Source organism: Chanodichthys erythropterus, chromosome 7, assembly GCF_024489055.1.
Source record: "Chanodichthys erythropterus isolate Z2021 chromosome 7, ASM2448905v1, whole genome shotgun sequence".
NCBI classification, from domain to species: domain Eukaryota; kingdom Metazoa; phylum Chordata; class Actinopteri; order Cypriniformes; family Xenocyprididae; genus Chanodichthys; species Chanodichthys erythropterus.
Window position 1 is genome coordinate 26,717,092 of NC_090227.1, and position 26,448 is coordinate 26,743,539.

General features: G+C 36.7%; 1 protein-coding gene across 9 annotated transcripts in view; it reads right to left on the minus strand.

The window, feature by feature from the left end:
- The window catches only part of shank3a (SH3 and multiple ankyrin repeat domains 3a), a 377,964-nt gene that overhangs the window by 209,031 nt on the left and 142,485 nt on the right, over positions 1-26,448 (minus strand). For 8 of the 9 annotated variants that reach the window (XR_010895495.1, XR_010895498.1, XR_010895494.1 and 5 more), the window contains one exon: positions 4,643-4,846. Coding sequence is in view for 3 of the 9 variants with exons in the window: in XM_067389993.1 (XP_067246094.1) it covers positions 4,643-4,846 (204 nt within the window). In the remaining 6 variants the exon portion in view is untranslated. Of the gene's footprint in view, positions 1-4,642; positions 4,847-21,769; positions 21,954-26,448 lie in introns of those variants that run through there. The other variant, XR_010895499.1, reaches the window with a different exon arrangement.

Sequence of the window (26,448 nt, forward strand, 5' to 3'; positions counted from 1 at the left end):
AAAGAGGCAATTTTAATTTTGGTGTGAACTATCCATTTAAATACCAAGATAACTGATAGAAAACAATACTCTTGGGTTATGAGGTGAGAGGGGAAAAAAACAGCATTTCAACCATGACAACAAAAGCAAAAGTTTAAGAAACTCAGAGGCAGACTAGAAACTCAAAGTAATGTATCGCTGTCAAACTCGAGGCCATTAACAACCGCCTCAGGAACAACCAAGTCAAAATGTCATGATCAAACAGAAACATGTTGAACGCTCACAAACAACAAGAGTGAATGGATCTTACACGCTCAGAACTCACCACAGGATCCCGCTGCTGCGCTACACATCTCTCTGGCTGTGGGCAGCAGAAGTACAAGCGAGCCGACACTATAATTCTCAGCGCTACCCAAAATTCCTCTGCCCTGCACCTCAGCGCCATCAATCTCAAAAGACAACACCAACTACAACACCATAGTGCAAAACATCACTGCGAAACAGCCATGACTTTGATCTGCAGAAGCGAACGCTGTACTCAAACCCACAAGCCCATGAAGAGGGCAGGGCGTCACGAACACCCACAGCTCCAACACTCTCCTCCACTAAGATCTGACCATTCAGATATGACCATCCCTCAATCTCAGTCTATCTAGCAAACCCACTAGGGCTCTGTTCTCGAGGGGAGTTTTGGAGGCCAGCATGTGTCAGATATATAGACCAGCTGGTGTGTCAATGGAACTTCTGCTGTGTAGTGATGGTGCCTGAACTACGGGGACGGGTCTGAGCCATATGTACCATGTCAACGCTTTGCCAGGAGCAATGACAGCACAATAAACAATCGTGGACCATCACGTGCAGCGGGTTGCTTTGGGAAATGAAGCACACATACACACAAACACATATGAAACACACATACACACAAACACACGCCTCTAGTTTTGTTTACACACATGGTATATCACTCACGTATGACAGTTTTGCTTTTTACCAGACAAAGAGTCTACAGCCATGGCCAAAAGTATATTGGCAGTGACATAAATGTTGTGCTTCTGCTTTTCTGCTTTAGTATTTGCATATTATTTTTTCCACGTGTTTCTATGGTATACTGGAAATAAGTCTTAAAGGCTTTTATTGGCAAAAACAATCAATATATGCAAAGAGTCAATATTTACATTGTTGACCCTTGTTCTTCATAACCTCTGCAATTCACTCTGACATGTTGGATATTAACTTCTGAGCCAAATCCTGACTGATGGCAATCCATTCTTGCCTTATTAGTGATCGCAATATTTGGGCTTCTGCTTGTCCACATGCCTTTTGAGGATTGACCACAGGTTCTCTATGGGATTAAGATTCAGGGAATTGCCTGGCCACGGATCCAAAATTTTAATGTAATGATCTCAGAGCCACTTCATTATCACTCTTGCCTTGTGACATGGTGCTCCATCATGCTGGAAAACACATGGACCATCATCAATACTTTTTAGCCATAGCTTTAGACACTGCATATTAATTTATCATTTTAAACATTTACCAGTTAAATTTCATGTATACAGGGAGATACTTTGTGATCCTCACATTCTAACCAGCAACATCAGCTGTAATGCAACAAGTTTTGTTTGTCCTCTGGTTGCTATTTCTAACACATTGTGTAGCCCTGCCGACAAAGGAAACTCATTGGTCCAAAATATCCTCCACATTGATTACTAAACTTACTTTTCTGTAATGCTAGCCTGAGTTAATCTACATCTGTTCCAATATGTAGTGAGATGACTATCGCCATTATAAAATGAATAGTTCCACGCCTTGATTGTGATTGTTTGAGTTGGTTTGAAGCCGTTACAAATTTCCAGAAAACATACAGCTGACTGCATTACATAAGTATCGCTGAGCCACTGAATGTATGTTGCTGTGTTTTAGTTAGCTTAGCACATCTTGTGATCGGAACCTTGAACTGGGACTGGAACAGGAACTGGAGCCTGGAACCAGAACGGGAAACTGCAGCAACCCAGAGAAAAGCCTTTTGATATGTCCCGAGAAGGAGGGAGATGCAAATTGGCACCTTTCAGATCAAGTGTTTTGATTGGCTGATGCTGTCAGAGATGACCACTTGATGTCCCCTCTCTTGCATGAGATTCATTTGCATAGCTTAACGTTCATGTTTAGAACAATGTTCTTAAGGATTTTCCTATGCATAATTCACTTTCCAAAACCAATTTCAGATTAACCTAGGCATTGTGCTGAAAACATAAAGACCAAACATCATTGAGTTATACTGAACTTTTACCTATGCATTCATGTATACCTTAATAGGTAAGTTTGTATATTTTGCATGTACACAAACAGCCCTCATTAAGTATATACAGTTGTGTTAACAGAAATGGAGAACATTTGTTCCATTTGGTCCATTGTGTGACCTTTGTGGCTCTAAGCCACATGGGAAACCTGTTTGGAGAATGGAAGTTAGTTCACACCTCAGGTCTTAGGACTGAGGGACGGGGGTGAACAATGGGGATAATGGTGATTGGATTAATCTGCTCAATGACATGCAAATGTCATCATTCTTCCGTTACACAAATGTTCAGGGTGATTGTCTTTGCAGGCTGATCTACTAGTCCATCTATTTCTTTGTTTGTGGAACTTCTCTTGGAGGTGGGAGTTTTGGGGTCCTGTGCTTTTTATAATGGCAGATGAAAGGGGACTATTGATGTAAAGGGGGTGTCTGCCTGCTGATCACTATATAAGTTTACATTATTAAATATTATAATGAATTATTAAATATTATTATGATTAATATGATTAAATCATATGTATATAATATAATCGCATGAATAAAATGTTAATTTTATATAGTGCGTTGCTTTCATAGATATAGATTAGATAGCTGATAGATAGATAGATAGATAGATAGATAGATAGATAGATGATAGATAGATAGATAGATAGATAGATAGATAGATAGATAGATAGATAGATAGATAGATAGATAGATAGATAGATAGATAGATAGATAGATAGATAGATAGATAGATAGATAGATAGATAGATTTGTAATAAATTTGGCACCTAAGAGAGATTTGTAATAAATTGCAGCAACAAATTCAGTGAGAGCCTAACTGCATAAAGGAAATGATTTCTTTCTGTCATTTATCTGTTCACAGCTGAAATATGGAGAGGCCATTTTTCAGAAGCCAACTCTTGTTTGCTCTCTCTTTCAAATGCTCTTTTCTCCACAGCCCCCCAAAAATCAAAATTGGAATGATAAATCAGGTGAAATAATAATCAGAGTATTCCTGACCACACAGGTTGACAGAAGAAGATGGAACAATGGAGATATACTCAGAAAGGCAGGGTGCCAAAATGAGATCTGCTGAACACACTGTAAGCTAGCCAAGCTTTTATTGTACAGGTGCACATATTGAGCCTCAAGACCAGGGTGTGAATTATGGTGGGATTTGGGGGTATGACCCTCTAAATAGGGCTTAAACTACTTTGCATTCTCTAATGTATATCCATATGAACAAACATATCCAACATTGACCAAAACTTTCCTATTTAACATTTTAAAATGTACTTTTTTGCCCATTAGGTTACATTAGTTAATGCATAATCTAATAATGATCAAAACATTTGTTACAATATTCATTCATCTTTGTTAATAAAAATAAAAGTTAATAATAATAAATCTGCTCCTTGTTAGTTCATATTAGCTCAGGTCCATATTAACAGTAATATTAACAGATACAATTGTTAGTTGTCATTGTTAGTTCATGTTAGCTAATAATGTTAACAAATGGAACTTTATTATAAAGTGTAACCAATTTCTAATATTGACTAATAACTGATATGGGACCAATATATTCTGCATCTTTACACAGATTTACACATCACAAAAACATGTTTTGATTAAAAAATATTTTGGGGTCATGAACTACGTTGTTTTATTGTTTTATCAATAAATAACCATAATACTAGCATTAGGATCCTTTGAAAGGTATGTTATTTTTAGTCCTGTATCGCTCTTCTCTCCTCGTCAACTCACTAACACGCCAGTGGGCGGGGCTATCATTGCAAAGATGTAGTAGGCGTTGATTTCTTCTGCGGAGGTGGTGTTTCACCAATAGGCACATTCAGGGACGAGTCGTTCGCTGGGGCTGGTGTCAATAAAAGCTTTTATTGAACTAACAAGGAAGTTTTCAGTTCTGAAACTTACAGGATATTCTTTAAGCATGATGACCTCTAAGATATGAAAAGCTCAAGGAAAAATTGATTTCTCAATTCATGACCCATTTAAGATTGACAGTAAGCTAACTATGCTGGGGCCACTAGAACAATGAATAGCACAAACTCTAACAGAAAACTACAGAACAAAATTCTGTTCAAAACTCAAACAATTTGCACACTGGTCAAGAATGTGAAGTGATTTTATCTACCCATCTGTCAAAAACTGTCTCCAAATCAATACTGCTCTTACACAATCATGTGTATGTGTCATGGACAAGACCATGAGGATCATATAAGAGAGGAAAGTAAAAGAAATCAGCGGCAAAACTAGTAGAAAGAGAACAATTAAGGAGCTGAGCAGAAAATGAATGTGCAGCGGAATGGTTTACAACATGGCCACAACAGACTTTGAGTAAGGTCAGAGAAGACCACTCACCTCAAGGTATGGGACAGGAGAGATGTCAGGAAGTGGGTATTCCTTCAGTGTGCGCTGCTCATCCAGGAACTTTCCGGCTTTGCCGTTGTATGCAGGCTGGAAGAGTCCGTAGTTTAGCACATCCTTCAGGCTCTGGTTGAGTGTGCAGAGGATTCGTTGTTTAGACAACCAGATGGGCGACTCCACGTTAAATTTCATGCATTTCTGCAGAGGAAACACAAAGACAGACATAATGAGTCATAAAAAAAATCCCATAATGCAACAACAAACCTAAGATTCCCTAATACACTATTGTTCAAAAGTTTGGGGTCAGGAAGATGTTATGTTTTTAAAAGAAGTCTATCAGGCTCACCAAAGCTGCATTTAATTAAGCAAAAATACAGTAAAAAATAACAATACTGTAAAATATTATTACAATTTAAAATAATATATTTTCAAATTTAATTTATTCCTGTAATGTCAAAGCTGAATTTTCAGCATCAGAAATCACTCTAATATGCTGATTTGATGCTCAAGAAACATTTCTGTTTCTTACATCTTCTTTTGACTTTTTGCTTTGTCCTTTTATTGTAGTAGTATTATTATATTATTATATATTATATAGTATTTGGGTGGAAACTAAGTTTACCATGATACATATTTGGCACATTGTTGATTTATTTGTATATATGATGAATATTTATGTTGAATATGAATATAATAACTTTTATGTACTAATAAACTAATTAAGTGAAGATATCAATGTCTTTGGAGTTACTTATGCATGTGGCACTATCAACATTTTCTTGTCTCTCCAGAAATATTTCTTCTTACCTCTTCCTTTCTTTCATCCTCTATCAGAGTTTACTCTTTGTGGAGCTTTTGCCCCAAAATCAGCAATGAAGATTTCAGAATGAACCCATTGACCAATCAAGTGGTGTATCAATAAAAGTCTCTCACCCATGTCTTTGTCCTCTATACCACTACTAAGAACACACAGCCACTGCCTTTTCCACAACGCTGTAATTACTAGAGACAGAGAACCAGCAGACCACCAAGACAGAAAGAGAAAGCAGGAGCAAGAGGCTTTCAGAGCTTTTGTTCACTTCTCCTCTCAGCAAATACAACATCAAATGCAGCTTTGAACTCTTGTCTACTGCATTTATTTTACCAGAGAGCCCAGCATTAAGGAGACAAAGATGGGGAGGAGAGAGGACATCAGTCTCAAACACACACACACACACACACACACACACAAACATAAAAAGAAAAGCGTCTCAGAAACTTGTAATTGTGTGCAGAATTCCCCTGAAGGTAAGCCTGCGTTTCATTTTGCTTTCCCGGGGATAACAACAGCCTCCGCCACGGTCGTTCCTCTTGATTTTCAATCTTAAATTTCATCACTCTTTTCTGTGTTTATCTTTGCTCATGCTGACAGGCAACTAGAGCACATTCAGCTCTATTTAAACTCAGAACAAGAGGTAAACCAGACCGCTGCCAGACGACAACCCTCTATTCAACATGCAAATGGAACTGATGCTTCAATACAATAAAACAATAATCTAAAGTCACACTTATATTCTTCTTTCTGACAAGAACCTATAGACACCACAAATTAAATACTAAAAATCATCAATAAAAGCAGAGCCAAGAATCAATTACAATTTTGGTTGGGCCAAGTATATTTGTATATCGCAAATATTTACGCAAAATTTATTAGTACCAGTACTGAATGCTTTCATTATTAGAATGAATGCATTCTAATAAGAGCCGTATTTCTTAATTTGTGTCAATGTGTGACAGCAGGACTCAGGATGTGTGTATAGAGTGCTGCTTCCACTCCTTGCAGGGAGTAAAATATATACCCGCATTATTATTAGTATTAGTATTCCACACGGCTCCGGAGCCTTAATAAAGGCTGAAGCGAAGCGATGCGTTTGTGTAAAAAATATACATATTTAACAAGTGTGGAATATGTTTATGATGGATGGATGTGGATGGAGGCACTTCAGCTTATACTCGTTTGGTAACGCTTACTTCCATTATAAAGCTCAGATGCTTCAGAATACTTATTAATATTTTTCTGAATGTGTTCATCAGAAAAAAGAAAGTCATATACACCTAGGATGGCTAGAGGGTGAGTAAAGCTTTTCATTTGAAAAAAATATTAAATTACTCATCATGAAATAAGAATTTGGTCGCATGTGAAAGGTTAGAGAATGGTAACAACATTGATTGTTGCAAACATCTAATGACATTCACACAGTGGCATGTAATTATTATTATTCTTTATATACATATAAAGAGGGGATAACAAGGTATTTTAGTCAAATATCATATCAAAGTCATAATTTTGGTATCATGACAACACACACACACACACACACACACATAAATTTAAATATATAAACTCTTATTATTAATGATTCCCTCATAATTATTAATGATTCTCTGAACTTTAAGAATTAATATTAATATTGAATATATTTTCTTTTCTACTTTTACATCACATCCCAGAATAGTCACCAGTGAAGGGCTTGGGACTGTGTCATAGTTCATTTTTAATTAGATGTGACTGTTTTTATTGATTTGTTTTAGCATTGACTGAACATTTCACTGAGGTTACTGTAATGCATTCTGGGACTGCCTCTGTAGAACTTCCTTAGATTGTCTGACCAAATAAGTCAAAGGGGAAGATAATTGTGCTGCCTACTGTTTGGAACACCCTTTGAATCAGGAAATACTACCTAGGTAGGGGGCTCCCTAGATTTTAGAACAAAACTAGAGCTTTATATACTTCAAACATACATTGCTTTACAAATAACCAAACAAGTCATTTTTCAAACAAGAGAAACAAGTCATTTGTTACTCTGTCCATAATTAAGCTAGAAATTAGAAATCCAACATAAATTTATATGTAATCAAAATGCACACATCCCCAAACACTCCCCACCCATATCGGCACTGCTGTTCCCACAATGCAGCAGTGCTGATGCGATTCCCTGAACTCATGGACTATTGCTGATAGCATTAGCCTGAGGAAATTCATAACAGGCCTCTATTGGCATCGGTTTAGGAGAGAGAGATTCCTAACAATGCATTGATTGAGCTGCATGCATACAGCCGCACACAATGAGTCTGTTTGGCTAGAAAACACTGTGAATGTGCTCAATAGGTCTTTGGTAAGAAGGCTGGTTTTCAGCAGGCCTCCAGAGGAACGTGGAGTAGAGATATAAACCACATCTGGAGAATGAGACAGGGACAGTCCATCACTGTCACACACATGCAGGTGCACACATCACATTATGCACATAAAATGCCAAAACACTGTGTATTTATGCAATAAACTCTTTAACCCTTATGCGGTCTTCGTTTGGGAAGTACACTCAGGGTCTTCGGGGTCTCCACAGACCCCAGGCAACAAAATGCAATTTTGTAACAAAATACTTGTTTGTTTGTTTTTTTAAAACAAATGTAATTTTACTCTGTTTATTAATGTTTTTACTCCATGTTTGTACAGTTTTTTGGAGGATTTATTATATTTTTTAAATTTATATAAATAAATTAAAAAATATATATTTTTAAATAGGTTTTTATACAAATATAGAGTGCTTTTTATGTAAAATTCACTTTATAAAAGACCCACATTTCTAAATTTCATTCATGGGGATAACATGGATAATTTGACATTTAAAAATGCAGTTTTAAAAGTAAAAAAACTATCATTTTTCAATATTGTTACATTATGATGAGACTCCACTGTGAAAATGGACAAAATTCATCCTCAAAATCAACATTTTTTTCAGTACCAAAAATGCTAAACTTTGACAAAAAGTAATTTTTATTGTTATAATTGTGATTTCATAACATTTAGATATGAATCCAACAACAACAACAAAAAAACTTATGAAAAGATGTCTTCCAGTTAGTCAAATAACATAGCAAATAGTGTAGCTCTGCAGCCATCTACTGGTAATAGTGATTTTTTTTTTTTTACTTTTAAAACTGCATTTTCCAAAAGATGGGCAAAAATCTTACACTAAACCATGTCAAATTATCCATGTTATCCCCATGAATGAAAGTTAGAAATGTGGGTCTTTTATAAAGTGAATTTTACATAAAAAGCTGTTTTTGTAAAAATATTTATAAAAATTTAAAAGATACGAGAAATCCTCCAAAAACTGCACAAATATGAAGTAAAAACATTAATAAACAGAGTAAAATTACATTTGTTTTTTAAAAAGCAGTTATTTTATAACAAAATTACATTTTATTGCTTTTTTTTTTACACTAACATAAAAACAAGCTATCACTCCGGGTTTTTTTTCTTTGTAGATCTAGAAAGTGTTAACAACGGTACAAAGTTTCATGTCATTTGGACAAAGAGAATATTTTTTTTTATTTGAGCAAACGTCGTTTGGGGTCTAAAAACACCCCAAAGACCCTATAAGGCTTAATCTTACTTTAATACATTTTAGCAAAGACAGAAGAGTGGAAGTAACAATTAAAATCAAGTAACTTTCTCTCAGATACTGTTGGTACAATATCTGTACTTGCTCCTGTTTACAGAAATATCTTCAACAGAACAAGGATTATTTAACACAAAACAGTATAAGCAACATTAAACAACCATAAACACAACTACAACCCGACAGCTATCCCATAAGCTTTTATACCTTGCTCACGCCTACATAATTAAATATTCAGATACAATAGCTTTTGGCCACTCCTTTGGATAATGCTGATTTTACTTGATCAAATTCAATTTCCCCAGTAAACACAGACAGTGGGAAAAAATGCAATATATGTGTGAGGTTTGTGTTAGTTTTATGTGTGTTTGTGTACCATGGATATCAATGATAAATTGAATGGACTGGTGTGAGGCATTTTCACAACGCTGTGTTACATCGGAGGAAGACTGCACTGCCTCAAATGAAGTTCACTGAACACGATTTACTGCAGAGAAAGAGAGAGAGAGAGGAATGGAAAACATGCAGATAAAGTCCTCCTTCTCACAAATGCCTCTCTCCTTATTGGAGAATCAAGATACACACATACACACATATAGGCTGATATATATATATATATATATATATATATATTAGGGCTGGGAATTTAATGCGTTAATTAACCCTTCGCCGGGAGTTTGATTGACAAGCGATCAAACTCTAACCAATCATAACGCTGAATCTGCCATTTTGTCCAACAAAGCAGTCAGGAGTTACTAGATTAACCTCGGTGGACTTGAACTTGAAAAATGGTGTGTACTGATGTCTTTCTGCATTTGAAACAACATTCCTTCTCATGTTCATTCATGTTTATTTGATGCTATAAATGACCAATAGGAAGAGATGATCAGTTCACAAGCCGCTTGATCTGAAGCGCTACAGCAATCTGTCACAACAGATTATAGAGCCACAAAACGGTTTTTATTGTTCGCATATCTTAAAAAATTACACAGTTTGAAAGCTGGGACTTTGTTTAATATCATAAGTAACCTGCTCTGTCTTGTCTGTTGACGTGTTGTCAGTGTCCTCTTTGCTCCGCGGTATATTTTTCACTCTGTGTGGCGTGACAGCGCCATGGCTTGTCGGACAAAGCGACAGTAACTATGGGGGGTGGGTCTTTGCGAAGGGTTAATTATAATAATTAATTACAGAAAAAAATAATGCGTTAAAATTAAGGCATTTAACACACTTGCCCCGCCCCTAGACCTACATAGGTCATCAGACATTTCGGACAGTTGACTGACGATGAATATAATGCAGGGCAACAACTCCCATGATATAGTTTATAGAATACCGTTAGAATGTCCATAAAATTCAAGATATAAAAGGGCGAAAGTCAACAGATTTGAACCCTTTGAAGCGTATGACAACACAGGTAAGATCAGAGCGTTCACTGATAACCCATCGTGCATTATAGATCAACTGACATGATTTAAATGACAAAAAAACATTTAGCCTATAGTTCATTACCAAATTAACAAGTTTGTGATTATTTTGAATAATAAAAGGAAAATCAAAATAAAAGTGATACATATGTCATACAGCGCTATTGTGCACGACGCGTCACCACCCACATTAATATATTCTGAAATAATGTATTAAACTTAGTAATGTAGCTTTCTTGGTAGCCTTCAGTAAATTAACTTCTCTAAGAAAATTATACATAAAACATCAGCTGACCATATGTTTACTGTTAATTTCATATTTCCATATTGATAAAAAAAAAAAAAATCAAGATATAGTCATCATTTCATTTACTCAACCTCATGGTCCAAAAGTTTGTGTAATAAATTCTGTTGAATCAAATAGAATATTTCTTTCTGAATCTACTTTTTGTAATGCCTATTTGACCTATTTGATGCTTTACACAATAATGACTTTAATTTATCTTTTGGGGATAATAATTTGATGTAAAATAAATTTGTGATTAATTAGATTAATTAATCACCACGTCATGTAATTAATTAGATTAAAAAGTTAATCGCTTCCCAGCCCTAATATATATATATATATATATATATATATATATATATATATATATATATATATATATATATATATATATATATATATATATACACATATATACACATATATACACAGTATATATAAATGATTAATCTCATATTTGCATTTTGAACTGTCACATTTGAGTGAGTTAACCTGCTAGCAAAGTGATTCAGTTTACTAGTGTTTACTGTCTAGTTTTCATCAAAAACACTTTTTGTGCATTTGTAATCTTTAACCACATTTCCACTGAAATTACTGGATCAATTTGTTCCAGGAACTGTTTTGCCAGGAACTGGCAAATTAGTCCGGTGATGTAGGACTGTTCGTGACTATCCAGTTCCCGCTGGATTTTGTTGGTCATATTTTTTAAAACACCAATGTTGATTCGATTAGCATGCACTGCAACAGACTTTTAAAAATGGTGGTTGAAATAAAATGCTGTGTGGAGTCAACCAATCAAAAAGCTGCATGAAGTCAACCAATCAGCATGTTCAGTTCCCAAGTCCCATCCCCGAAAGTACTACCTCATGAGCAGGGACTTTCTGAGAGGGAAATTTTTACCTGGAACTTCATTTAGACCCTGCGGTTGAAACACACCGAGTACCACCCCAAAGTTTCTAGTTCCTGGGGACAGTTCCTGCGGTGGAAGCATGGCTTTTTTCATTATTTGTTTAAATGGTGTATTTATCATTGAAGGAGCCAAGTCTTATACTTTGGCTACTGAGAGGTTTGACCCCGGAGAAGTTGGTTTGACTCACTTTTGGTTGACGACGTGTTACCTTCTTGATAAATAACGCTGAGACCATTCTTCTTCTTGCATATAAGTTTAGCTTTATTTTCCTTTGTTATCATCGTGCAAAAGGTTCCACTGAAGCATAATGATGCCTAACACCACATCAAGCGTGGTTAAGCGGTCAAAAACCTGTTTGCCCTTCCGGGTCAAACACACCTGCTTACTCACACAATGCAGGCTGCTTATATACACGTACACACATATACAATTCCTAATAATCACAGCGCCACTCAGTGGTCATAATGAGAATAACACATTTGGCTCCTACAATCATAATGCACTTTTTTTTGTATTTGTTATCATTGACAAAATACAAATACCTTTTTTACCAAACCCATTTTTTTCAGCAATTCTGTTGATGAAAATAACAATGCGAAATCTCAAGCTCCGGTCCGGCTTTACGCAATATCCGGAAGTCTTTAATCCATCCGCCTGGAAACAAAGTTCTGACCACATTTAATTTATGGTTGTGAATCTTTAATGCAACAGCGTGTGGATGTGAGCTTTTAAATCATTCCTGCTATTTGTTTTCCCCACAGTATCTGTACCACTTTAATCATTTATATTGTTGTGAATGCATGTGCAACATGTTCACACACTAACGCACACATTAGCAAACTCACTTGGTGGTTGTGACGCGCCTCATTGGTCGATGAGCCCTCGCTATGAGTGTTTGTGTAGAGATAACACCCTCTTGGCTCAACAAGCTCTCGTCCTCTCTCTTGGTCGAGTGTGTTTGTGTGTGTGTGAATGATCCTCATGCCGCAAGGTCTTTATACCGAGCATCGCTGAGTAAGACTTTTTCATACCAAAGTAGCCAATCAACATGACCCTGCACTGCAGAGAGGAGAGAGTTTGTTCGTTTGACTTTTTCCAAGTCTTTCTCATTAGACGGGGACCCCTGGAGACCCTGCATGTGGTTTTAGAGAGCAAGGACCCTGCCTGCTCATTTTCAGTACCTGTCAGCTCACATTGTCAGAGGACCAGAGCAGATCAGCCCGTTTAGAGGCGAGAAATGACTGAAGAAAGTTACTGTAGGGTGAATGTCATGAAAACATGTTCAGGTCATTAGAAAAATAAATAAATAAATAAATGAATAAATAAATATATATTCAACAACTGATATTTAGAGGGCATTTTAGTCAGCTAGTTAAAGCTGACTAATTAATGACATGAGAAAATACTGATTCAATTTACAGGATATTTTTGTCAAAAGGTGGTCTGTGAATAGTCCATTCAAATGCCATCTGAGAATGACTGAAATATTGGTGGCAGGACTTGCTCTGCCTGAGCAAACAAGCCAAAAGCTTTTATCTAAGCTGCTTGAACTAGAGAGAGGGAAGGACAAAAATGAATGGTAAGAGCAATATCTAGAGACAGATAAAAAGAAGCTTTCACATTACACAGTCAAGCTGAGCTGCCTTGTCTTTGTGTCTGTCTGAGCATGGTGAAGATGAAACACCATCACCAGAGACAGAAAACAAGCCCAACTTATATTCTTTATAAGGCGTATATCAAGCATGTGCTGACTTTAAGAGGCACATCAAACGTGTACAGTCTTGATACAAGAAATCTTCAGCAAGAAATGTCACAATGACAAGATGGAAACTGAACAGTTAGGTTTCCCGCTGCAGGTACATCTCATACTGTACTTTAATCTTAAAACAAGTTTTTATCTTTTTTTTTCATCATTTAAATAATATATTAAAAAAAAAATAGATTAATCATGCCACATCTGTTTAAATTGGCCAATGTAGACAGGTTGCATGAAAAACCATGAACAAAACAACATAATGTAAAAAATTTGATACAGACTATTAAATGCATGTTAAATATATCCAGTCAAGGATACAGTTAAGTAACAGAATCATGTCAATCACAAAAATTATCAACAACTTCGATAGATAAACTCGTATTTTAAATATTTTTAGTGAAAAAAAATATTAATGAGAGCTACTTATTCTGACGTAGTACCTGGAAGCGCTGCACTGTCTATACAACGTAAACTACATAGAAGACCTTGAATGTGGTAATTACGTTGCTTTCTCTTGGGGATCAAAAACCTCTCGGATTTAATAAAAAAAATATCTTAATTTGTGTTCCGAAGATGAACTGGTGGAACGACATAAGGCTCTCTACCCCTTTAATATTCTTCTAGATTCTCATTCTTTATAAACTTTTCATTTGTAATCTTCATTTTAAGGCCCTATAAGGTTTAATCCCAGAGACATAGGGATCCCAGTGCAACTCCATGTCCAAATTGTTGAATTTGACCCATTTTAATGGTCAAAAACCAAATGTGGGTAACTTTACAAACAGCTAAACAATGTGTTTAAAGAAAAATATCTGAATAACAAATAATACTGAAACAAGAAATGTATCTTGTTTCCCTTTATCAAAACAACTGCATAGAACATCCCTGTCTGAGTGCCAAAAATACACTGAGATGGTCAAGTTGAGGCACATTAACTTGCTCTCAAAGGTGTATTCATAAGAATCTATATTTGAATCAGTTTCAGGGATATTTGGAAGAAATATTCCTGAATATCCCTACAGATTCTGAACCTACCTAGAGTTCAAATACTCAGTATCGTAACTATGCTGCCACAATGACCAGTTATCCCATTATCTCTGGGATTGGACTATAAAGGGCCTTAAAAGATTCTAAAAGAGAAGTTTCATAGGAACAAAAATCTAAAATGATATTAATATCTTTAATACTTCTTGAATTACAGACATGCAAAATTTGTAAAAATAACTCTTTGGCATGCAGAAAGGTATGTTGTATATGCAATGGTTTTGATAGAGGGAAACACAGTATTTCTAGTTTCAGTATTATTTGTTCTTTAGACATTCTTCTTTAAGCACAGTATCAGCTCAGCTGTATGCAAAGTGACCCATATTTGTTTTTTGACTATTGAAAATAGGTAAAATTCAACAATTTGAACATGAAACCACATTGAGAACCCCATATCTATGAGATTGAACTAATTAGGGCCTTTAAAATTAAGATTTCAAAAGAAAAGTTTGTTAAGAACCAGAATGTAAAACTCATACTGAGATACTTTTAATGTTTTTTTAAAGGCACACAAACTCTGGAAAAACTATATTTATGTCACTCAGATAGGTATGATCTATGCAATTATTTTGATAGAAAAAATTCTAGTTTCAACATTATTTGTTCTTCAGCTGTATCAGCTATATGCAAAGTAACCCACTTTTGGGTTTTGACTGCTGAAAATGTGTCGAATTTAACAATTTACCTTAAGAGCCATATTGACATCCCAATATCTCTGGAACTGAACCATAATGGGCCTTAACATTTTGGATTCCAAAAAAGAAGTTTGTTAAAAACCAAAATCTAAAAAGATATTAAGATATCTTTAATGCGTCTTGAGTAACAGGGGTGTAAACTTTGGGGTTAAACAACCTGAAAAGTGCTTCTTCCCATTTTTGAACTGTCAACATTGGCATATTTTTGCTCCAAATTTCAGGTAGAAATTGTAATTTTGACCCCCCCCTCTACAAAATAGTGGATTACTTAGTAAGTATACAGTACATCTATGATATTTAATATTGTGGCTTTCATCACTTATTTATGTTTGTCTTTCTTCAAAAATATTAACAAAATCAAAAATTTGAGCCAGGGAAGTTTCTGAAATTTGGTTGATTTGTCATGAAATTACCCTTTGTGTAATCTGTGTAACATCTACAAAACTCCGGTTCCTGCCTGTATGCGTTTTGTTTCTTAGACTGGGAAGCAATTATGCCGATGTACTTGACTGGTCATCCCTCTTTTTTGCCAGCTTTTGTCTCTCTGTCATCAAAACCAAATACTAAAACTCAGAGGAATATCTAAATGTAGCCTCAGCATATGGTCTAGTTATAATGAGATGGAGGGACACATCAGAAGATCTTTTATTCTTGCCGTTTCCTTTTCCGGTTTCATTCTTCCAAACACAGGCAATCAAAAAAGTACTGTAGTTTAACCAGTAAGCAGGACCTGATGTAAATTATGTGAGTTAAGGCTTGCTATAAGGTGCTATAATGGCTGGAAAATGATCGTACCTAATGATTGATTCTCAAAAAGTCATTGTGAGATGGCTGGCTAATCGTTTTCTCAGCATTTCAATGTCTTAAAGAGGTAGTTCAATAAAAAAAGGAACATTGTCATGATTTACTCACTCTCAAACCTGTATAACATTTAAAATACGCCAAATTAAAACTGCACATATGCTCTAAATAACCTTATACATCATCACATATACAGTGCATGACATATACATGTATACATGACAATACTGTAACATAACACAACTGGACAGATATCTATATAGTCATTATGCTATAGATTCTGTCGGACTGTCATGTGTGCTAAACATGTTGCTGTAAAAAACCCTAACGTATACAAAAAACGAGTTCTGAAGTAGCCCAAATCTTAAGGATGTCAGCACTACCTGATGTTGACAAGCTGTGAAAAACTTCCACTGGAAACAGGAGTGAGAACAGAGAGTGAGAAGAACACATCCAAACAACAGTCAACAGAGTGCTGACTTATTTATGTGACAAGACAAATACAGCTCTGAAACGCAGGTCACACCACTCATGAGGAGTTTGGCTGTGTGAAACTTTTCTGTGCTTTCAACTCGCACACAGCCAGAGAACCATGATGGAGGGAGAAGTTCAGTCTCCACAGTGTGCTGATGTTATTCTCAGTGTGTTGATTTTATATACAAATACGACAACGTTTATCATCACCATGATATTATCTATCACCAAAGCTTTTGATCATTTTCTGGACTGTTAACTGACCCAACAGAGTATAAGTCTGTATTTTCTTTTACATTGGGTTCTGCAAGATGTGTTTCCAGAATTCAAGCAAAAACACAAAATGGCAAACGCTTTTTAAAAAGGCTCTAATCTTACAGGCTGGCTGGTATGTAATTTCTGGGAGTTGGGTGCACAGGTTTTAGTGCTCCACTGGGCAACAAAATTGTGCTTACAAGGTACATAGCTGCTCCAAAGAACGTTTCTGAGGAAAAACCAGACACATGTTCTGGTCAAAATTTGTGGCATTGCATTTAAATTCAAGTTTTGTAGCTGTATAATACACTTTCACTGCTTTCAGGGTTACGTTTATGATCTTAACAAGACACACTGGTCAATTATTGTGGAACCATCAATTTCAGATTTACTTGATGCTAAATGTTACATAAAACCAAAATAAACTGTGGCTGGTCATTTTATATGTCGGTCAGACAGTGTCTTCCAGTCTAAGTGGACGGTTTATGACTAGAAAATGATGTTAAACCGAGGACCTGACTCTCTGGTCATTAAAAATCCTATTGCACTTCTCGTAAAAAAGAGTAGGGTTGTAACCCTGGTGTCCTGACTAAAATCCCTCCTTTGGCCCCAATCATGGCATCTTAATAAACCTCATCCATTGAATTGGCTCTATTCCTCTCTCCTCTTCACCTATAGCTTGTGTGGTTAGCGCACTGGCGCCGTTGTACTGTGGCTGTCATCGCATCATCCATGAGGATGCTGCACACTGGTGGTGGGTGAGGAGAGACCCCTGATATGACTGTAAAGCGCTTTGGATACAATAGTACATAATAGAGCACTATACAGTATAAACACTTAATTAATTCAATCATTCAGAAAATGCTGCAAAGTGGACCAGATTTCATCTGACTCTGCAGGCATAGCTGGAAGTAATTCATAAGGGTCAAATCCATGAAGTCTTGCTATAACTCTTAACCTGTCTTTTTCTCTCTTACATACATGCAGAAGACTGTAGGTGTGCTGTTTTCTATTACCACCACATAATAGATGCCTAGGGGAACTAAACTCACAAGAACATCTCATGGAGAGACATACTTGTCATTCAATTAGCTTTTTTCAGTGTGTGAAAACATGCACACACACAGCCTGAAGGACATGCTGAAGCTGAAGTTTTTCTAATTAAGAGACACTGATGCATGAAAATACACTGTGGTTGCATCTCAGTCGGTTGATTTTTACATAGACAGCAGAGACATTTTACTAATGTACCACTTACACGCATCTATACTGCCCTGCTTTCATCACTAACTAAACAAACTGTAGCAAATTAGCTAAAAGGGAAACATGAATAATATACAAATACAATTTGAATCAGTTAATCGAATTAACTTGATATAGCCGAGTTAATATTACCATGAATGCCAGCGAAAACTCAGTATTAGTCGTCTATTAACTCTTCAGAAAGAATATTTTCCATGGCCACAGAAAAGTAACTAGCTGTGATTGTAATCGTTATCAGTGACATTGGCTTATAATCAGAATCAACTCGCAAGAATGTGCACACAAGTTTTATTTAACTCCCTCGGGTCAGCGGCCATGCCGGCGATTTTTTTCTTACAAGTGTGAAAGAGACTCAAAATACTCATTCAATGTTGCACAAACAATTAAGAGTTATACACCATTTTAATCTGTGGAATATCTTCTTTTATTTGTGTACACTCAGAGTAAAAACAAAATGTTGTGCTTTTTGCAAAATAAAGAAAACTAACATGATGCGTGATCTCTCGTCTCCCTCTGAACGCACTCTAATCTGATAGTTCTCAGAAAATGAACTGTAACTTAATGAATACTGTAGTGATTTTGGACTAGCCTCATTCGAGGGTACCACAAATTTAGTGGTTTATGGTCTTAAATATTAATATTAATATTTTGTATTGAGTCAGATGATTCCTCCCAATATTTTCGGGGCACCAGTCAAGTTTCACCTTGACAATAAAGAACAATCATGGAAGATTGTTGACTGAATTACAATTATATGAATTGGAGGAAGTTCATCATCTGACCAATCTGAAGGATTTGTGAGATATCGTTAACTTGTAGAGGCTCTTACTGTATTATCAACACAAGGAAGACACAAGTGTAATAAATGGATTTTATTAACAAAAGGATAGACAAGAGAAACTAACAACTACTGAATGGATAAAGAGCAAAAAGACAAATAAATGCAAGTGAATGAGTTGGATGTTACTATGGCAGTTACAAGTTAATCTTATGGAAAGATAAAGTGTAGTTTCTCTAGAAGAAATAAGGTAAACCTTATTCTGACTTCAACAAATAAACCAAGAGATTATTTGTTATCAACTGATATCTACTATGCAAGATCTAATGCAAATTAGATAATCATATACTGACAATATACACTAATGCCAAGGTCTCTAGAAAGAGGTTTGGTAAGTGATATTTACATCTGCCTGGTCATGCTGAATCCGAAGGTGATGTCTTCCACTTGTTGAGCTGAGCAGCGTTGCAGTGGGAAGAAAGGAGTTGGAATCCGTTTCACAGCCTTGAACACAAAGTACTTGTGAATGTTGAACTCCTGGAGCACAGAGAAGGTCTTTTCCTGGAACACACAGAAGAAGAAGCCTTGAAGGTTCTGATGTCTGTGCAGACGATCCTTATTCTCTGGAACATGCAGACAGAAGGATCTTTAGATTCTGAAGTCAATGTAGATCCGGACAGTCTGGAACACGCAGATCTGGAGGATCTCTGATGAGAGGATTTTGAAGTTGGTACATAAGATATCTTGAAGATGGGGGGCTAAGCTTTAGTCATTGTCTCCGTTGCAGTTTTCAAACTCCCCAAATTCTCTTCTTGCAGAACTTCCTTGTTTCTCTCTTTAGAGTTCCAGAGTCTTGAGAGAGCAACTTCACACCTCTGTAGAGTTGGACTTAGCTTAGCACATCTTGGGACAGGAACCTTGAACCAGAACTGGAACAGGAACTGAAGCCTGGAACCAGAACGGGAAATTGCAGCATCCTGACAAACTGGAGCCTTATCTGTCTCAGAAACAAGTCTTTTAGCCTGTCCCGAGAAGGAGGGAAATGCAAATTTGCACCTTTCAGATCCACTGTTTTGATTGGCTGATGCTGTCAGAGGTGGCCACTGGATGGCCCCCCTCTTGCATGAGGTACATTTGCATAGCCTAAAGTTCACGTTTAGAACAATGTCCTTAGGGTTTTTCCTATGCATAATTCACTTTCCAAACCAATTTCAGATTAACCTAGGCATTGTGCTGAAAACATAAAGACCAAACATTATTGAGTTATATTGAACTTTAATCTATGCATTAATGTATACCTTGGTAGGCAAGTTTCTATAGTTTGCATGCACACAAACAACACTCATTAAGTATATAGAGTTCTTGATAATAAAAATGGAGAAGATTTGCTCCATTTTATCCACTGTGTGTCTATTTCTTTCCTTTGTGACTTCAAGTCACATAGCAAAACCTGTCTGGTGAGTGGAGTCCAGTTCACACCTCAGATCTAAGGACTGAGGTGAACAATGGGGAAGAATGGTGATAGAATTAGCCCGCTCAATGACATGCTAATGTCATAATTCTTCCTTTTCACAAATGGTCAGGGTGATTGTCTTGATATTCTTATCTGCTAGCATATCTATTCCCTTGTTTGCTTCTCTTGGAGGTGTGAGTTTTGGAGTCCTGTGCTTTTCATCATGGCAGATGAGGTGATGAGGGGAGTCTTCCCTCATGTCTGCCTGCTGATCACTACAATACTAATCACAAAAAAATTAGACTAATGTCTAAAGAGACGCTGAAATGTCAGGTTTTAAATCGTGTAAGTCAAATTAAAAACAAAAATTCTGTCTATTTAATCTGTATGAAAAAAGACATGTCAGACGCCTGTGATTCAGCTCATTATCTGCTAATGTGGCCACGCCCATGGAGTGAGCGCTATTCAGACGCAAATTCTGAGGCAATACATGTATACATCTTCTCAATTGTGTATTTATTGTCTTCAAAAGTGTTTATCTGTATGTTAAAGCCATGGTTAGCGACCTCTGGAAGCCTTTGTTAGTTCCTGGAATGTCCTGTTCTTCTTTAGATTAATTTGTGGACTAAATGTGCACAGAGCGCCCTCCGGCTGCAAGTATGAATTGAAAACACAGTATCCAGCGTTCATAGTGATGACAATAATAATATTACTCCTCTGTATAGAAAATTGACATAAAAATATGAGAATCCATCAATATTTCTCCAAATGTGCATGCTTTTAAGCCAATATGAAATGCCATAGAGGTAACATAATTGTTCAGACACTTTGCATCACAGAAATATATTATATTTTAAAGTATATAATATAATACCATTATTTTAAACTGTAATAATATTTCACAGTATTGCTGTTTTTCTGTATGTTTGATATACACCATGATGAGCTTGAGACATGATCTCAGAGGGTTTTTTCACAGCCTACCTGGCTGAAAGAGCTCATTGATATGCAGGTCATCAAAGGTCATTATGCAAATCTTTTGTTTTCTCATGTGTGAATCACCTCACTATTCATGAAGATTCACACCTCCATGCATACTGTGTTTCTTGACAAAAAGTGTCTTACAAAAACGAAATCAATATATTGTTTCATATGAACAAGTAGGCAGGATAATTTTACATCATTTTGAAGCAAAAACTCTAGTCTACAACCTCCAATACCCAGACGTCTTGTGAACACAAATTTAATATATATATTTTTGGCTTTATTTCAGTGACTTAAGTTTTTTTGTTTTTTCAATAACCACGCATAAACATTATTCCTTAAAAAACACAAACATGCACATACATGTTCCTCGAGAGTGGAATGAGAGAGTGGAAATGAAAGTAAACCACAGCATAACAGGGGAATGGAGCTATGAAAAGAGTAATTTAACGAGCTGGAAGAACCATTAGTTTGTCATTATAAAGCACCTTTGTTAACAAATTGGTTCACACTTAATACTAAATCGCCATTTAGTGTTCAAATGTACGATACTTACAAATGCCTTAGCTGTTGAGGAGCGTCCGGATATGCAGTCTAATGAGACATTCTTGATGGTTCGGTCCGATGGTGCTGAAGTTATAATCAATATCTTGTGCATTGAATGAAGAAAAGGCGACAAACTTGCGCTGTTAATTTGACCCTGTTGTTGAGGAAGTTGTGCATAATTTGAAGTAAATGAGGCCTGCCCACCCAGCTGCACTGGCCTGGATGGCCAAGGTCTCACGTGAACAGTAATCGACAGAATCAGCAAGAACAAAGAAGAACCAGAGGAAGAGACAAGCATGTTACATGTGCATGAAGCACAGTGACATTGTCAAATAATGTAATATTTATATAAGCCAAAAAATATTTTTGTCTCCTAAAGACAGCAGCTCTGGCTTTTTAATAGAAATTCCCATTCATCTTCCCATTGAGTCTTTGTTCACTGTCAGGAAAGTAGAATTTATTTTAAATGTGATAAACACTTGGTTGAGTAGACATATGGCATTACTTATGTGTTAAATTTAATTTAAACACATTTTCATCAAAAGCTCATAATGGTAAAATCTTAAAGCTTCTTGGAAATGACATTTACTGTGACTAAAAGTGTCATAAAGCTCATGGGTGTTGACATATGCCCCTCAATATGTGTGCTTGAGAGATTGTTAAATCCTGACGGGATGGCGTGGTGTCAGCTGGGCATGTGAAGATGACCAACATAGAGGGAATAGATTTGATTTCTTCGTCTGTCTTTCAAGCCTGCTGTGCTACCACAGGCCATTTGGGAACAAAAAGCAAATAAACAAGAGGGAAAAGTCGATTGAGACAGGGAGCGTGACAGACGGGAACAGACAGAGGGATGAAGGAAAGGAAAAAATGTGAGTAATACAGAAAGATGGCAGCCATTTTTCAACAGTGTTCTGCTTCTGTGCTTTACTAGCCTGAGCAAAAAGACTGCATTCTGAAACCTGTCACACTGGAGATGGGCAAACTCACTTGCAAATGCATTTTATAGCAGTTCACCCAAATAATGTAAATTCTGTCATTTACTCACTGTAAAAAACAAAAGAAGATATTTTAAAGAATGGAGACTGGATGCTGTTTTCCATGCAATTACAACGAATGGGAATAGAGGCTGTTAATCTTCAAAAATGAGGAAAATCTTCAGATAAAAATAAATAAAAGTTGTCCATAAGACCTGCACTGTATCCTCGGATATCATATAAAGTTATGATTACATGGTTGTTTAAAATAGACTTTAAAGGTGAAGTATGTAAGATTTATGTTAAAATACATTCTCTTAACCCAGTTTATTGTTCATTGACTACTATTAGTATACTATTCAAGGGTTTACCTCTGGGTAAACATTGAGCTCCCCAGGGACCATTAAATCATTAAGAGTAGTCCGCTCAGATCTGTCAATCTCTGTCCAGCTCAACCCATAACGAGAGTTTGAGGCATGGATGCTGAAGCAGGGGGAGCCAGACGGTGTTTGTGTGGCATCATGGCAGATGCACTACATGGGAACAGACATTCAGCTTCAGATACATGGGTGCAAGCCAAAATTCACTGCATTTAGACCTTCAAAGATTGTCATAAACACGTCAATGTGAACGGAGCACTGCGTCAGGGGTTACATGTCAAAAAATGCGCCCAATGCAGATACGTTGGATAGGTTTATTATAAGCGTATTATCGGTATTAGTACTAGTACGCTACTAGTAATGCATAGCAACATAGCTAAAGGTATGCCTAATATGTTGGACCTTTTATTAAAAGTAGCCTACTTTTAAGCCTATTGTTGAGACATGCATACACAAGCACCTGTAAAAGCTACATGTTTGAACGTTTAAGTTGGGGGAGGTGTAAAGTTGGAAAATATGCTTTATTTTTGTGCAACTAGTGTTGCAGAAAATACATAGTTCACTTATAAATGGTTCACTTGTTCATAGTTCACTTGTAAAATAGACTGAAATTTAATTTGTTATCCCTCCTCTAAAAAGCTGTTAACTGCTGCAAAAGGGTCAGTTGAAGTTGAACTGCATTAGTCTGAAATTAGTGAACAAACTATTCAGAGTTGTATGCAACTGTATCATACTTTTATGATGTTTGTGCACACTTTCTGGCCCCCTTTCACTGCCAATGCAGGAAGAGTTGCAATCAGTACAATACTTCAAAACTTTTTGATGCAAATAAAGTCATTGGATTTGGAATGATATCACTAACCACCATCAGACCACACTGTGAATCTGGAATATAAACCTTGAAATGCAATTAAGTACAAAAAAGTTGGGACACTTTACAAATTGTGAATAAAAACAGAATGCAATGATGTGGAAGTTTCAAATTTCAATATTTTATTCAGAATACAACATGAAACATAAACTGAGAAAATGTATCATTTTAAGGAAAAAATAAGTTGATTTTAAATTTCATGGCATCCAAACATCTCAAAAAAGTTGGGACAAGGCCATGTTTACCATCCCCTCTTCTTTTTATAACAGTCTGCAAACGTCTGGGGACTGAGGAGACAAGTTGCTCAAGTTTAGGAGTAGGAATGTTGTCCCGTTTTTGTCTAATACAGGCTTCTAGTTGCTTAACTGTCTTAGGTCTTCTTTGTCGCATCTTCCTCTTTATGATGGGCCAAATGTTTTCTATGGGTGAAAGATCTGGACTGCAGGCTGGCTATTTCAGTACCCGGATCCTTCTTCTACACAGCCATGATGTTGTAATTGATGCAGTATGTGGTCTGGCATTGTCATGTTGGAAAATACAAGGTCTTCCCTGAAAGAGACGACGTCTGGATGGGAGCATATGTTGTTCTAGAACTTGGATATACCTTTCAGCATTGATGGTGACTTTTCAGATGTGTAAGCTGCCCATGCCACACACACTCATGCAACCCCATACCATCAGAGATGCTGGCTTCTGAACGGAGCGCTGATAACAACTTGGGTTGTCCTTGTCCTCTTTAGTCCGGATGACATGGCGTCCCAGTTTTCCAAAAAGAACTTCAAATTTGGATTCATCTCACCACAGAACAGTTTTCCACTTTGCCACAGTCCATTTTAAATGAGCCTTGGCCCAGAGAAAATGCCTGCACTTCTGGATCATGTTTAGATATGGCTTCTTTTTTGACCTATGGAGTTTTAGCCAGCAACGGCGAATGGCAAGGTGGATTGTGTTCAACGAATACTTTTCTGGAAGTATTCCTGAGCTCATGTTGTGATTTCCATTACAGTAGCATTCCTGTATGTGATGCAGTGCTGTCTAAGGGCCCGAAGATCACGGGCATCCAGTATAGTTTTCCGGCCTTGACCCTTATGCACAGAGATTGTTCCAGATTTTCTGAATCTTTGGATGATATTATGCACTGTAGATGATGATAACTTCAAAGTTTTTGCAATTTTTTCTCTGAGAAACTCCTTTCTGATAATGCTCCACTATTTTTTGCCACAGCATTAGGGGAATTGGTGATCCTCTGCCCATCTTGACTTCTGAGAGACACTGCCACTCTGACAGGCTCTTTTTATACCCAATCATGTTGCCAATTGACCTAATAAGTTGCAAATTGGTCCTCCAGCTGTTCCTTATATGTACATTTAAGTTTTCCGGCCTCTTATTGCTACCTGTCCCAACGTTTTTGGAATGTGTAGCTCTCATGAAATCCAAAATGAGCCAATATTTGGCATGACATTTCAAAATGTCTCATTTTCAACATTTGATATGTTATCTATATTCTATTGTGAATAAAATATAAGTTTATGAGATTTGTAAATTATTGCATTCCTTTTTTATTCACAATTTGTACAGTGTCCCAACTTTTTTGGAATCGGGTTTGTAATTGTTACAAATAACCCCATCCATGGGGTTATAATAAATGTTATGATGATGAAGAAGAAAACAAGTTTGTGTCACTGACCATGTGAACTCTTTTGTAGAAACAGATGTCCTTGCTTCCACTCAAGCACAAGATGCTATTAGGAACATTCTCAAATCATGCTTGAGAACATGATCGTTAGTTTTTGCTCATACTGCACCCCCACTGCATAAATGGTACTGTAAGCATGCAATGTGTTGGCCAAGCATTCACATCTGTGTGTTCTTGCGGAGATTAAACTTCTGCCCAAATGAAGAAATTCAACTGTGCATGTGTATCTTAAGGGAATACAGCCATCTGAGCAGAAGTGTGTAGATACATGAGGGACACATGTTAAAGTGAGTGTGCAAGAGTGGAAAAACTGGGGGGGGGGGTGTGAGAGCAAGGCGTTGTCCTATGCTATTCCTTTAAGATCTTCTCTCCAGATAAGCTTTATTGCAGGATGCTTGATCTCAGTTTTCGTTTAGCAGGAAAATCAAGCCTTACAATGGTAAGGGTATATGTGTGTACAGTATGTGTTTTTGTGTGTCAGTGGGTGTAAGGGAAGAGTGTATTTGTCAAAGTGCTATTCACTGTGGGTCACTGACCCACAATCTGAACTGAATCACCCACATTTGAACTGCTCTTGACCTGCTCACAGAAATCACACAGGCAAACACAAGCATCCCAGCGCTAGGCCTGAAGGAGAGGGTTACTGATCAGCATTTTGTTCCAATAATGATTCAAAAGTGTACCATAAGGCTTGTGTATAAAGAATTTCTAATCAAATGAGCTATTTTCAGAGATACCTCTCTGAACAAAAATGTTCATTTCAAA